Genomic DNA, 16,016 nt, shown 5'->3' with positions numbered 1-16,016 from the left:
GGTAAGCTAATAGAGCTATATTCTAGGAATTCTCTAAGGATTCAAGGCAGTGCATTGAAAGCGAGGTTTTTTCTGGGACTTGAGAATGCCACTCATGATGTTTTGCTCATAGACAATGTTTCTCCTCAGATTGTTTTCTAAGGATAGGAAGTGGGCTAAGAGCTTGGAACATTTTCTTTTTATTGGCTTTGACTCTAGTTTTGAGGAACTTGATGTTTTTGATAAAGCTTATATTATTTTTACTATTGTTTTTAAACTGAGTAATCCAGATCTTTTCCTTTCTTAAATAGACCCAATCTTTTCTTTAATAAAAGTATCCAGATGTGATTTCACTTTTTAAAAGTACTTTTGTGGAGAAATAGCAATCTATTTTTCTATTTTTAAATTCATTGGCAATTTATTTCATTGTTGACTTACAAGATTATATATTTGATTTAGGCAATTCACTTAAATCTTTTGACTTATTTTTTAATATATGTATGTGTACTTCAAGTTCTGCAGTGCTTTTAATAATTATTATGTTCTTTATTGAAAATTTTTGATATTGTCTAGGAATATATTTTTAGCACTATCCAGTAGAAATATAATGTGAGCTACATATTCATTTACAACGTTTTTAGTTGCCATATTATAAAAGTAAAAAACAAGTGAAAATTATTTAAATAGAATATTATTTGACCCGATACATCTAAAACATTAAAATTTCAACATATATTCAAACTGAACATTATTAATGGAAGTTTTTACATTTTTTTTCTGGTACTGCCTTTGAAATCCAGTGTGTGGTTTATTCTTATAGCATATCTCATTCCCCACTGGTCACATTTCAGGAGCTCAGTAGTGACATGTGGCTCGAAATTGACTACTGCATTGGACGGCTAGATTGTAAGCCAAAATTTGTCTAATAGGTGACTGGAGGGGTCAAGCTTATTCCTGGGAAAGTATTGTCAAGGCAAAGTGATATGAGGCTGGTTATTGAAAGGTTACAGAGCGAAGTATGTGATTATCAGAGAGGCAAAATAAAACTTGTCATTTACTAGTGTTTGTGATACCTGAAACAGTTTTTTATTTTACTTTATCTTGCATGACATTATTACCAGATGTTGTTCAGGTCTATAATTGCCAGGGTTAGATATTTATCCTTTATAAACTTTTACGTTATAGCTAGACGTTTAATGTATTAAACAATGGTAATCTATTAAGATTTGTCCATTTTTTGGACAATGGGTACTACAGGAATTCATTAGGAGCTTTATTGCATTTTTAGCTAAGGCTTAATAGAGAAAATAATAGTCTGTGCAATTTTTGTTTTTTTACATCTAGGTTTCTATGATCAGAGATATTCGAGAGAGGGAGATTCGGATCTATACAGATGCAGGTCGTATTTGTAGACCACTTCTGATTGTGGAAAAACAAAAGCTTCTGTTGAAGAAGAGACATATTGATCAATTGAAAGAGAGAGAATATAACAACTACAGGTAAGTACATTCAGTGAGAAAAAAGTTGATATATAATTCACATACCATAAAATTAATGATTTTCAAGTATATAGTTCAGTGGTTTTTAGTATATTCACAAGATTGTGCAACCATCACCACTATCTAATTCCAGAATATTTTCATTGACCTAAAAATAAACTATTCATTAGCAGTGATATTTAATAATAAAAATATATCACTCGCCTTTTATTTAATAATAAAAAATACATATTTTTTTTTTTTTCAGAGAGGAAGGGAGAGGGAGAGAGAGATAGAAATATCAATGATGAGAGTGAATCATTGATTGGCTGCCTCCTGCGTGCCCCACACTGGGGATTGAGCCCGAAACCCAGGCATGTACCCTGACCAGGAATTGAATCCTGACCTCCTGGTTCATAGACCAACACTCAACCACTGAGCCAAGCCAGCTGGGTGACTGATACATTTTTATTATAAAAAAATTCAAACTATGTGCAATAAAAGCCCCACTTGATACTCTCCTGTACTTGTTAACAATTGGGTGTATATTCCTCTGGACCTTAATCAGTGTATTTATATACTAAATCCCTAACCCCCACAAATAATTTCTTTAGAACAAAGCACAACAAGCTTAAAATATGAAACCACAGCCTGTTCTATGCTTTTGGAATACTCATTATTAGGTAGAATGCCTAGTTAGTTAAAAGAGTTCAGGAATTAAGAAAATTAAGAGAATTCTTTTTTAGTTGGCAGGATCTTGTGGCCAGTGGGGTAGTGGAATATATTGATACTCTAGAAGAAGAAACGGTGATGCTGGCAATGACTCCAGATGATTTACAAGAGAAAGAAGTAGCTTATTGTTCCACATATACACACTGTGAAATTCACCCATCAATGATTCTTGGTGTCTGTGCATCTATTATTCCATTTCCTGATCATAACCAGGTTGGTAGCCATTTTTAACTTCTTATTTGTGAGGAATTGGGGGAAGTAGAATAAAAGTTAGAGATTAGTCTGTAGTTCTTAAAGAAAAGCCTTTTAATGAGAGGCTGTGAACTCCTATAGAATCAGCACTTAGTATGCTTATTCTTGTGTTTCACTGTTAGAAGCCATAATTAACTATTCCAAAGGGTCATCACTTATCTTTCAGAACCCCCCCGCCCCCACCAGAAACTTTACCAATCCCTCTGATTTAAGTCATAACCTGTAGAGTCTATTCCTTTAGGAGTAATTACATTTTTATTGATTCTGTTGTCATTTCTACCTTTAGTCTCCTAGAAACACATACCAGTCAGCTATGGGTAAGCAGGCCATGGGAGTTTATATCACCAACTTTCACGTCCGTATGGATACATTGGCCCATGTTCTCTATTATCCTCAAAAACCGCTTGTGACTACACGGTCTATGGAATATCTGCGATTTAGAGAGCTGCCAGCAGGTATGTTCGGTTCTTTTCTACATCTTTTAAGGTCCTGTCATGCTTAAGGTGCTTGGGAAGGTTAATAAAATACATATGACACAGTCTCTTTTTCATAGAATTTATAATGTGGTGGGAAACATGAACACAATTAAATAAAAATGTAAACATGTCAGAAGTGTTATGACGGAAGTATAGGGTCCTTTGGTAGCACAGAGGAAGCAAATGGTGTATTCTTGTTGAAAGTCTAGAGTAGCCGTGGGCAAACTACGGCCCGCGGGCTGGGGCCCGTTTGAAATGAATAAAACTAAAAAAAAAAAAAACCGTACCCTTTTATGTAATGATGTTTACTTTGAATTTATATTAGTTCACACAAACACTCCATCCATGCTTTTGTTCCGGCCCTCCAGTCCAGTTTAAGAACCCATTGTGGCCCTCGAGTCAAAAAGTTTGCCCACCCCTGGTCTAGAGCCAATTTCATGGGGACGGTAGCATTTTAGACTAAAGTTGATGAAAGGATATTTGAATTTGAGAGAAGGTTTCAGCAGGGCCAAGATCCAGGAACACATGAGATCTGGCGACAGTCAGTAGTTGTGTCCTTTTAATATGACTGAAGTGTAAGTGCATGTGAGTAAAGCTTGGTCTCACAGTGTGCAGGAGAGCAGGTTGAATTTCATTTGGAGAATGAAGACCTTTTTGAGCAAGGAAGTAATACAATTAGAATTTTATATTAGGAATATCATGTGGCACTCGTCTGAGAGTAGATCAGAGTCAGAGACAGTATTAGCACGGAGGTAATTTAGAGGTTTTTGCCTCGGTCTAAGTGAGAAATGGTAAGGTCCTAAAGAAATGAAAAAGACTAAGGGGTGATACATGTTAGAACCCACTTGATAGGACTTGTTGACTGATGGATGTGGAGCAATGAAGAGGTGGTTCCTGGCTTGGGTGAGCGAGGAGAGAGGTGCTATTAATAAAATTGGAGCACAGTAGAAGAATTAAGAAGTTGTAGAGGTAATATAAATTCAGTTTTTGACATGTTGATTTTGAGTTGCTACCAGAGTATCTAAGAAATGATCTTCCAGTAGTGAGTTGCAAATATGGTTTTAAAGAAAGTCAAATCTAGAGCTGTTAAGTTTTTGATCTATTAATGTTAACTGCAGATTACTATGAAATTGCTGAGGTTAAATTCAGAGTTAGAATACAGCCAGAGACAGACAGAACGTTAGGCACCAGGAAAGGAAATCGGGAGAGAGGCTTTGAGATGTAGCTGATAAAGAGGAGAATCAAGAGTTTGCCGGAGGAGATTCTCAAGGATACTGGACAACAAGCAAAAGTGTGCAGAGAAGCTTAGGGCTATGAGAATGTTGAACATCAAAGGAGACAGCATAGTTCTTTGGCACAATTGTCTTGTTAGTATTATGAACAGTATTTTGTCTTTGGGGGTAACATTCATTTAATAAAGTGTGCCTTGTAAGTAGTGACTTTAAATGATTAACTACAATAAAGGATCTAACATTTTGATAACAGATTCTCACAAGTTCGAGAATGATTTATTTTTAAAGTCCTCCACAAGGCGTTACTCTTGTCTAGAAAAAGAAAATAATAGGTTTTCTACAGTACACGCATATCGTTGGGCTTACAGTGCTGTGTTTTCTTCAACATTTAAATGACTAGTTTCTCTATAGCTAGAGAAGAAAAGAAATATAACTAAAGGGTTGGATTTGAAATAAAATGTTCCTTTGGTACTGAGATGAAGTGTTGAGGGCATGGCTGGTAGGAACGATATGCCTTTCAGTTCTGTTATTATTTCATGCTTTAATCATGTTATCTATTTTAAAAGCCTTTATTTTGAGATAATTTCAAACTTAAAGAAAAGTTGTAAGACTAGTACAAATAGCCCCTATATACTCATCATCCAGATGTCCGAGTTCACATTTACCACATTTGCCGTGTTCTTCCCTTTTCCCTCTCCTTCTGAACCATTTGAAGATGAGTTGTAGACATGAAGCCACATCACTCTTTAACTCTTCAGTGTATGTTTCTTAAAACAAGGACGACTCCATAATGCAGTCTTCAAAATCAGGTGGTTAACATCGATACCCATCTAGTCAGCAGTCCCTAATGCAAATGTTGCCAATTGTGCTCTTAATGTCCTGTTTGGGTCTAGGATCTAATTTAGGACTGTGCGTTGCAATAGTTGCATGTCTCTTCTGTCTGCTTAATCTGGAACAGTTTCTTAGTCTTTCCTTGTCTCATGACCTTGACGTTTTTGAAGAGTTGAGGCAAGTTACTTTGTACAATCTCTCTCAAATTGGGTTTGACTGTTTTTCTCTCATAATTATATTCAGGTTATGAATTTTTGGCAGAATTAGCATGGGAGCGATGCTGTATTCTTAGTGCATCATATCAGAAGGCCCCATAGTGATTTTAACTTTTATCATGTGGTCAAGATGGTATCTGTCAGGTTTCTCCACTTTTTGTTAAATAAAGTATTTTATATTTTTAGTATGTAATAAGTCTTTTGTGAGGATATACTTTGAGGCAATGTAAATATCCTGTTCCTTGTCCAACTTTCAGCTGTTAGCTTACCATGATTGCTACCAAATGGCGATTTTCTAATTCCATCATTTCTCCCATTTGGAGGCTGAAATTGTTCCAGACTTTCCAGTGGGAGCATCTTCAAGATGACTCCCTCATTATTCTTTTTCTCATTATTCCTTACATTTTGCCTCAGCTTGTGCTTTCCTTTCCCTAAATATGGACTCAGCTATTTCTCCTTTTAGTAAGGATAGTATGTAGAAACCAGAATTTGGGTGTGAGGTATGCTCTATGTTATTAGAATGTCATCTAGGTTCTCTCAGCTGAAAGAACTAGGAAAAAATATCGATGCATATGCCCATACACACCCTGTTTTGTATTTTTTTTAAAAAATGTTTTATTGATTTCAGAGAAAGGAAGGGAGGGGGGAAAGAGTGATAGAAACATTAATGATGAGAGAGAATCATCCATCGGCTGCCTCCTATACACCCCCTATTGGGGATCAAGCCTGCAACGCAGGCTTGTGTCCTGACTAGGAATTGAACTCGCTGGGAATTGAACCGCGACCTCCTGATTCATAGGTCAATGCTCAACCACTGAGACATGCTGGCCGGGCCTTCTCTCATTTTTTAACTTTGCTAGAGGCCTGGGGCACAACATTTGTTCACAGGGGGCAGGCAGAGAGGGGTGTGGGGGTCCCTTAGCCCAGCCTGCGCCATTTTCTTTCTGGGAACTGTTGGTCGGACATCTTGAATGCTGCCGCAGAGGCAGGAGAGGGTCCCCCCACCACTGCTGCACTTGCCAGCTGTGAGCCTGGCTTCTGGCTAAGTGGCGCGCCTCCTATGGGAGCTCACTGACCACCAGGGAGCAGCTCCTGCATTGAGCATCTGCCCCCTGGTGGTCAGTGTGTGTCATAGCGACTGGTTGTTCTGCAGTTTGGTTTATTTGCATGTTACCCTTTTATTATATACTAGTAGCCCAGTGCACAAAATTTGTGCACTCGGTGGGGTGGTCCCTCAGTTATTAAACATTTATTGGCACAACACTGACCACATTGGTGGTGGTGGTGGTCTTGTCAGAATGTGTTATATTATGCAGGTGAAAATCTATTTAAACAGATTTCTTTTTTAAAATTAAATCTTTATTGTTCAGATTACTACATTTGTTCCTCTTTTTTCCCCTCATAACTCCCCTCCTCCCAGTTCCCACCCCACCCTCCGCCCTCACTCCCCACCCACTGTCCTCATCCATAGGTGCACGATTTTTGTCCAGTCTCTTCCCGCATCTCCCACACCCTTTCCCCCCCCCAAGAATAGTCAGTCCATTCCCTTTCTATGTCCCTGATTCTGTTATAATCACCAGTTCATTCTGTTCATCAGATTATTTATTCACTTGATTCTTAGATTCACTTGTTGATAGATGCATATTTGTTGTTCATAATTTGTATCTTTACCTTTTTCTTCTCTTCCTCTTCTTAAAGGATACCTTTCAGCATTTCATATAATCCTGGTTTGGTGGTGATGAACTCCTTTAGCTTTTCCTTATCTGTGAAGCCCTTTATCTGACCTTCAATTCTGAATGATAGCTTTGCTGGATAAAGTAATCTTGGTTGTAGGTTCTTGATATTCATCACTTTGAATATTTCTTGCCACTCCCTTCTGGCCTGCAGAGTTTCTGTTGAGAAATCTGCTGACAGTCCTATGGGTATTCCCTTGTAGGTAACTGAGTTTCTTTCTCTTGCTGCTTTTAAGATTCTCTCTTTGTCTTTTGCTCTTGGCATTTTAATTATGATGTGTCTTGATGTGGTCCTCTTTGGATTCCTTTTGTTTGGGGTTCTCTGCGCTTCCTGGACCTGTAAGTCTATTTCTTTCACCAGGTGGGGGAAGTTTTCTGTCATTATTTCTTCAAATAGGTTTTCAATATCTTGGTCTCTCTCATCTTCTGGCACCCCTATAATTCTGATGTTGGTATACTTGAAGCTGTCCCAGAGGTTCCTTACACTAGCTTCGTATTTTCGGATTCTTTTTTCATTTTGCTTTTCCAGTTGGGTGTTTTTTGCTTGTTTGCATTTCAAATCTTTGACTTGATTCTTGCGCTCCTCTGGTCTGCTGTTGGGAGTCTGTATAATATTCTTTATTTCAGTCAGTGTATGCTTAATTTCTAGTTGGTTCTTTATCACAACATCGAGGGTCTCATTAGATTTCTTGTAGATCTCATTAAGTTTATTGGCAGTTTCTAGAAAATTATTGAAAGACCTTAAAAGTGTGGTTTTGAGCTCTCTATCCTCCATTTCTGACATTTGTGTCCTGTTTCTTTGTCTCCGCACTTTTTTATGCTTTCTTGGTGCACCCCCTAGTGGTCTTTGTGCGCAGTCTTGTTGTAGTTAAGCCTTGATTGTTGTAGGTAATACTGGTGGGGATTTGACCTCCAGGCCAAGTGGCTGTGAGAATCAGCTGTGTCTGCAGTGGGAGAACTTCTGCCCTCTGGGGAGGTGCTAATCTAGCCTTTGCCTGAGGCTATCCGGCAAATGCCTCTGTGCAGGGCTTGGGCGGGGCGGGTCCCAGGGGATCAGCAGGGCGGGCGGAGCGAGCAGTTATGGCTGCTCTTAGTCCTGTCCCCAGGGGCTCTGCTTCTTAGAGTCCCAGCAACTGCTGCAAACCTCGGAGAGAAAGCTGCCCTCGAGTTCCGACTGATGCCAGACAGTCCCGCTTCTCCTGTTTGAGTCTGGGTCCCTAGAGACTCGCCCGGATCTGGAGCTCAGAGCCTGAGACTCCCTCCCGATTGAAAATGACAACCGCGCCCTCAGCCGCCAGCCCGCTCCACGTGCACCTCCGCACCTTAGTATTTTACTTCCGTACTGCGCCTCCTCTGAGTCTCGGTATGCTTTTCTCTTTCCTAATAGTTGTAGAATTTCCCCTCAGACAGCCTTCCTGTGGTTCTGGGTGATGTCTGTTCCGTCTTTTAGTTGTATTTTTGAAGTGGTTGTGCGAGGCAGCAATCTCCGGTGTTTACCTATGCCGCCATCTTGGTTCCTCCTTAAACAGATTTGATGTAGATATTTTCAAAGATGGAAGAATTGTCCCTGTCAACTATTTTAGTTGATTCATATCTTCAGTAATTATCATCATTGCAAAGTTTTCAGTCCCCATATGGATTGCTGGATATAATAGGTCATGCGCTGTCCCTGTCCTTTGTAGCCTTTGTTACCTTAAGGACTCTAGTTTTCCATTTATATGTTTAAGTACCAACCTTACCGGCTTAAAAATGTAAGCTTTTAACACTGCTCTCTCTGTTCCGTATCCTTCCGATGACAAGTGGAGTTGGGTTGCAGCACAGGAGAGAAATTCAGAAGGGGAATATTGAAGTAATGACTACAGTAGGAGAAGAGGGAACCTGTTTTCCTGGCCACAGGCGCTGGCGCCCTGGACCACAGGGCTGGCAGCTTCTCTGGGTGGCTGCAGCCTGGGACCTCTGGCCAGTAGCTTGTCCATCTCCAGGGCTGCAGCCAGCCCCAGGCGCTGGTGCTTGGACCAAAGGTGGGCGGCTTCTTCTTCTGGGGGCTTCTTCTTCTTCTGTGTTTCCAGGGAGGGTAGTCAAGTGTCATGCAAAAATAGGCATCACCAATCACAGAAGCCGGGTGCGGGGCAGGGAAGCCGCGGCCGGGGCGCTGGCGGAGGCTGCTTCCCTGCAAATGCACCTGGCTTCTGCGATCGCCCCCGCACCCGGCTTCTGCGGTCACCGATTGCAGAAGCCAGGTGGGGGGCAGGGAAGCCGCGGCCGGGTCACTGGTGGAGGCTGCTTCCCTGACCTGCACCCGGCTTCTGTGATTGCCCCTGCACCCGGCTTCTGCAGTCTCCGTTGCTGTCTGTGTCTGCTTCTCTGCCCCACCCCCCAGGCTTCTCCGATCACCCGCTGGTGACAGGGCAAAGGTGGCCTCCAGGGCCAACCTTTGCCCTGCTCCCTGGCTCTTCCCTGCGCCTGGGTTTCTGATCACTGTCTTCCATCCTTCCCCTTTTGCCTCCCATCATTGCGAGTATGCAAATTAACCGCCATCTTTGTTGGCAGTTAATTTGCATATCGCCCTGATTAGCCAATGGGAAGGGTAGCGAAGTTACGGTTAATTACCATGTTTGTCTATTATTAGATAGGAAGATATATCAAAGAGTCGTGAGTTCACACTAGTATCTCCCATCTCAATCCAACACCATAGTGTTTATTTTAGACTGCATTCTCCGACAGTGAAAAGCCTGGCTCGTATTGTCCTCAGTGTATTTACTTTTGTACTCAATGTACTGATGGATCCAATCTCCTGACCATCCTGACTGAATTATTGGATCTGGCTCTTGCCTAACACACCAGCTGGCAGTGTCTAAATTCTGAGCCTTGACCAATGGGAATAGGCTAATCTGTTTATCATAAGGAATGTCTTTTTAAAAAAATACATATTTTTATTGATTTCAGAGGGAGAGAGAGATAGAAACATCAACAATGAATCATTGATTGGTTATCACCTGCATGCCTCCTACTGGGGATCGAACCCACAGGCCGATGCTCTATCCACTGAGCCAAACCGGCTAGGGCAGGAATGTCTTTTTGATTAGTATCATTCCTATTCCTGTAGAGTACTGTTACCCTGATTTACTAATATACCTTCTGGGAGCAGAGATCCTTGTGACAAAAGTTCACCTTGAAAGTGGGTCGGGATTCAGAGCTAAGGCTTGAAGTGGGTGAGAACAACGTGGCAGGAAGTGTTTGAACTTGGTTGGCAGGTGGGTTGCAATCCCATATTTCAAATGTATATAGTCTTTGAGCTGATAGATATTTTTAACAAAGTTATTAATATTTATTGAGCATTCAGTTTGTGTGAAACACCATCCAGTGTGCTTTTACACATGTTATTTCTAAGCATCATAAAAGCTTTGTGGTGTTTCTTCACCTTCAAAATGAAAATGATAATAGTCGCCGAAACCGGTTTGGCTCAGTGGATAGAGCGTCGGCCTGCGGACTGAAAGGTCCCCGGTTCGATTCCGGTCAAGGGCATGTACCTGGGTTGCGGGCACATCCCCAGTAGGGAGTGTGCAGGAGGCAGCTGATCGATGTTTCTCTCTCATCGATGTTTCTAACCCTCTATCTCTCTCTCCCTTTCTCTCTGTAAAAAATCAATAAAATATATTAATAAAAAAAGAGAAAAAAAAAAGAAAATGATAATAGTACCTACATTATAAAGCTTTGGGGATGACTTAATAGTTAAATCCACTTGAAACTTGTAGCTTAGTGCCTAGCAGTGAGGGAGCAATAAATGTTAGTTGATCAGTGATAGTAGTGGTTATGTCATCTCTGTTTTACAAATGTGGAGACAGGATCAGAAAGGTTATTTGCCTAAAATTACATCATTTAAATATATAAATCCAGAATTTAAACTCTGGCTTATTTTTTTCATTTTTGACCAAATGTGGCCTTGACTTGAAACCCCCACCCCTGCCATCTCCCTTTCTTACGCTCTTTTCTCTTCACTACATTGCTTCTTGATTTTGGACTTTTGAGTGAAGAAAAATTATTTGATACATAATTCAGAAGCTCACTGTTTTTTAGCTAAATTTAGCTGATCTCATACCTCCCTAAATACCGTGGATAAAGGTTGTAGGATGGAGGATGTTGCCTCCTGGCCTGTAGTAGATGTAGCCTGTACAGGCAATCCAGGGATTGTCACACAAGAGGCAGAAAAGCCTCCCAAGGGCCAAGACAGTGAGCACCACAGGCTGCACACCTGGAGAAGAGTGGCCATAGCATTGCTCCATGGTAACGTGGGGACTTGCTGGGGAAGTCTTCTCACGCCACGTTTCACAGGTGTCACATGTCTCGTAGGATCACATCATTTCTACCCAGACCCCTGAGATTCCTGAAAAGTCTCAGTTCTTTTCAGGAACCCTCGCCTCCAGAATCCTACATCATGCTGCTTGACGGTGTGAAACTTAAAATTATTCTAGTTCTCCCAAAGAATGCATACAAAAGGATGATGACTAACGTGGATGTTACTAAATAGTTCTTAGAGGAGGAAATAACTTAGATTTCAAGAGGAGTTTTTATTGCGTACCTGCGAAGTGACTATTTGACTTTCCTGATCTCTTCTTGACTGCCTGCTACTGGGAGCTTTATCTCTGGCCTTTCCCAGGAAAGGCTCAGCTTCCCTGACACTACCCTTCCATTGGAGAATTTCAGTGCCTCCTTCCTCCTTCAGCAGAGGAGTCTATATTTTTCTGCTCCCAGTGTAAATACACCAAGCTATTGAGGCGCTCAGAATAACAAATGTGCTCTTGTTTCTATGATCCCTTTTCCTTGGAGAGCAGACAAGATTATATTTAGCACAAGTATTTAGTGTTATCTGTTAAATGGGTTTGCAGTCTCAAATTTGTAACAGGTTAGGCCAGATTGGTGAGTAGTAGGTGAGTGGAGAGAGGTTTGCCTTTCTATTGGGTTTAGCCCTATTAAGTTTCAGCTGTGGTTGTGCTGAGTATGTGCAGACCCAGTGATCTGATCAGATCTGATCTTTCAAGAAATCAGCTTTTGTGTGAATCTACTTTTTAAAATGTTATGAAGGAATTCAGGTTAAAAACAAACTGGAATCAGCTACCTTGGGCCAGTGTGTAAAACAGCCGGTGGAAAGCTTTCTATGGCATAGCAGCCAGAGCTCTTAAGGAGCAACTGTAGTTTCCAGGGAGGAGGACGTGCCCTTGGCATACATCTCTTTCTCTAAATCCGTTTCTAGTTTGGGTTGGGAAGTAGACTTGGAGGAGTGTCTAAAGTCCCAGACCAGCAGCACTGCCACCCCTCACCTGCACTCCACTTGTTTAAACTTAACATTCCTGCTGTACACATAAAGGAGTAAATGAATGGTATGCCATTCTATGAAGGGTGCGTTGTTTGAAAATTGAATTTAGCTTTAAGGAAGCAAATATAAAAGATTTATTATTCAGAATTCAGATAAGCAGAACATCCGGTCATCCAGATTTTGGGTTTTTTATATTCTGTGGTCATAGTTTCTATTCCATATTTGAAATGTTTAAGTCACGATATTATGTTCACTATAGCTTTAGAGTGTATTTTCATTTTTGGAAAATCTGATGATTCACAAATATGTGGATTATGTTAATTGAAACCCCACTCACATTGAATAATCATTCCTTATATTGTAATCTAGTGTGTTTTCAACTTTTTTCCTTCTTGAATACTTGTTTTTTACAGTCTCATCAAAAGTAGTTTTGGCAAAAGCAACTAAGAGTAAGATTTTGGTGGCTAAGATCCAATACCATTTTTTTGGTGGTACAGGGAGAGGATCTAGGAGCAGTGTAACGCTGGAAAGAGGTAGTACCAGGTTAGACCGAAAACCAGAAATCAGCTTATTGCTTTATAACTTGGATCACCCATAAATTACTTAATTAGTACTTTCTGATAATGAGAATAACAACAAGACCTTATTTATGGCACAGGGTTACTGTGAGAATCATGTAACTTGATTTGGGGAGATACTTTATAAATCCTGAGGTAACTTGTATGTATAATCACTAATTATCAGAAAGGATACATTGGGAATGAATGCTCTTAGGATTTGCTTGTATTAAATGTTAAGCCATCAGAGTGGTTGCTCACAGATTGCTATTCCATGAGGAGTGAACTTTGATAATTACAGTGGGGCCTTGACTTATGAGTGTCCCAACTAACGAGTTTTTTTTTGAGATACGAGCCGTCTTTAGGCCGATTTTTTGCTTTGAGTTGCAAGCTCAAAAAAATTCGGGTTACGAGCCAGCTTTAGATATCCCACCACTAGTTAGCGCAGCGATGTCACAGTGATTTGACATACGAGTAATTTGAGTTATGAGCTCCGTCATGGAATGAATTAAACTCGTAAGTCAAGGCCCCACTGTACCATGGTGAAAACATCTGTGGCAAATATGGTGAAATAAAATTGATGCAGTTTTTCTTTGTTTCCCAGATGATGCTTTAATGTTTGCTCTTTAATGCACCACAGGTATCAACTCAATTGTGGCCATTGCATCATACACTGGATATAATCAAGAAGACTCCGTTATCATGAATCGTTCAGCTGTAGACAGAGGCTTTTTCAGGTCAGCTATTTATAAAAGTTGTCAAACACAGATACCGTGGAAATACTAATATTTTAATAAAAAAACTTCTCTAAAAATAGGTTTGACTTTTATATGTTCAAACTTTTTGGTGATTTTGAAGGTCAGGCTGGAAGAAATTTTGATCTGACAGCAGATAAATTTTTCTGTTAAGATACCTAACCTTTTGCCTCAATTCATGAAGCTTAGTGGCAGTCTGGCAGGCACATGCTGTTGTGCAGATGCCTGTATAGAGTTTTGTGTGGTGAAATCAGTGCCTTACTCCAGAAAGCAGAAGGCCTGGTTGATGGTCATGAACAACTGAAGACACTGCTTCCTGTAGCTCAGGATTTTCAGATGCTAATATTTTGACCCCACCCCCACCCCTTTTGTAAGCAAATCACATGTTTGCATTTAGATAATATAGGAACATCTAAGAAGTAAAAATAAACCTATAATCTTAGGACCATAAATAACTTAAAATTACTATCTGTTTTCAATCTTCTTTTCTGTTATGCTGTTATTTTATTAACAAGCAATTTCAAATCCACGGCATATGAAGATTGGTTAAAAAACTGGGAATTTAGAAGAGGATGGATGTGTGTGTGTGTGTGTGTGTGTGTGTGTGTGTGTGTGTGGTTTCAGAGATAGCACTAGGACCAGAGAGTGGAAATTATAGCTTAATATATCACAAACTTCTCATTTGCACTACTGGAACAAATCCTGGGTGACCATCTCTCGAGGTCCTATGGAAGGATTCTTATTTTGGTTAGGAGGTTGGACTCAGTGACATTAGGACCTTCCTGTTCTCACATATAATTCCAGCTGTGATCACATTATGGGTCAAGTGCTACATGTATGACCCATGTGAGAGCATTTAGGACTTAACTTTGACCCTTAATATAGTTAAATAACTCTTACCCTCTTTTCATGATTTAGACTATTTCCCAAATACTATCAATTAAGTGAAAATTATTGGTATATTCTTAGTCCTATTATTAGAGGAAAATAGAAGTTACCTTCAGAACTATGTGTTTTGTAGGTCTGTTTTCTATCGCTCATACAAAGAACAGGAGTCTCAAAAAGGATTTGACCAAGAAGAAGTTTTTGAGAAGCCTACACGTGAAACATGCCAGGGTAAGTGATACTGGCATTTAAATTATGGAATTCAAAGTTAACTTAGCATGGTTTTCCTAATTACTTTTTCTGGGGTTTGTCCCCCCTCTTAATTTTTTGCCGCATGGGAGTATGCTTTTATGTCATTCTTAGAACTCATATTTAAGAGAATAAGTGTGTTTGCCAAAATATTTTGTACCTAGAGTGGGCTTGGTACAAGTTCTTCTGTCCTGGTAGATCCTGCTTTGAGGAGGGTATTTGGAAATCAGAGGTTGTGTGCTATCATGGGACACACCTCAGCTTCATTTTCACTGGTACTGTGTGTGTCCTGTCCCTCAGTTTATGTATTGGCATGGGAACTCCCTCCTCTCTTCACATTGTGGTGTGACCATATTTGTCTAGTCACAGTATTTGTATACATTTAACAAATAAATGAGAGGATACCTAGCTTTTTTTTTCCCTAAAAATTCAAACTTCTTTTTTGTAGTTGTCACTATTTTCACGACACCTAAAAAATATGTATACGGTATTATGGATAGAAGGTCTAGGGAAATGGGGTATCTTTGCTTCAATTTTGACTTCTAATAGTATTGCATGAAGTAAAGTGGGTTTTGTTTCCCTAGGCATCTTCCTATTACTCCATTCCCTGGGATGGTTCTATATAATAGTGAATTGGTGTCCAGATTTACATAAAATAACATTCAGAATTTCTGTGGGAGAATGTGTGTAGAGGCCTTTGATATTTTCTCATGTAATATAGAGGTCAGAAGACGGCCACACACTTATCCAAAGTCACCCAGCAGATGGAGAATTTAATTTCTCAGTGCTCATTCTAGTGCTTTTTAAAGTTCAGAATAGTTTGTAATATTTGGAACTAGAGGGCCTGGTGCCTGGCCTGCGGGATCGGGCCGAAACCAGCTCTCCGACGTCCCCCGAGGGTTCCTGGATTGCGAGAGGGCGCAGGCCAGGCCATGGGACCCCACTGGTGCACAGTTGGAGCCAGGGATGGACGCAGGAGGTTGGCCAGCCAGGGAGGGACCGCGGGAGGGCTCCAGAGCATGTCTGGCCTGTCTTGCTCAGTCCCAATTGGCCAGACCCCAGCAGCAAGCTAACCCACTGGTTGGAGCAGCTGCCCCCTGGTGGTCAGTGCATGTCATAGCGACTGTTCAGCTAGTCAACAGTCTGCCCCCTGGTGGTTAGTGCACGTCATTGCAAGTGGTTGAGTGGCCTTAGCATATCATTAGAATATTATGCTTTGATTGAATGGACAACTGGACACTTAGCATATTAGCCTTTTATTATATAGGGTAAGAGTATTAGTCTAGGGGCCCAGTGCACGAATTTATGCACCTTGAAAGGAACTGTGG

The 16,016-nt window shown here is 40.5% G+C and overlaps 1 protein-coding gene across 1 annotated transcript in view; it reads left to right on the top strand.

Annotated features, from left to right (window-relative positions):
* POLR2B (RNA polymerase II subunit B) overlaps positions 1-16,016 on the top strand; it is a 51,406-nt gene that overhangs the window by 26,949 nt on the left and 8,441 nt on the right. Inside the window, exons 14-18 of the mRNA XM_081101940.1 lie at positions 1,324-1,478; positions 2,204-2,402; positions 2,728-2,896; positions 13,440-13,536; positions 14,576-14,670. Of these exons, the coding sequence (XP_080958066.1) occupies positions 1,324-1,478; positions 2,204-2,402; positions 2,728-2,896; positions 13,440-13,536; positions 14,576-14,670 (715 nt within the window). The remainder of the gene's footprint in view (positions 1-1,323; positions 1,479-2,203; positions 2,403-2,727; positions 2,897-13,439; positions 13,537-14,575; positions 14,671-16,016) is intronic.

This window comes from Myotis nattereri (genome assembly GCF_964212035.1).
Source record: "Myotis nattereri genome assembly, chromosome: 1".
In the NCBI taxonomy this organism is placed as follows: Eukaryota; Metazoa; Chordata; class Mammalia; order Chiroptera; family Vespertilionidae; genus Myotis; species Myotis nattereri.
The sequence above is the reverse complement of the archived record's forward strand: the minus strand, read 5'-3'. Positions and strand labels throughout refer to the sequence as shown.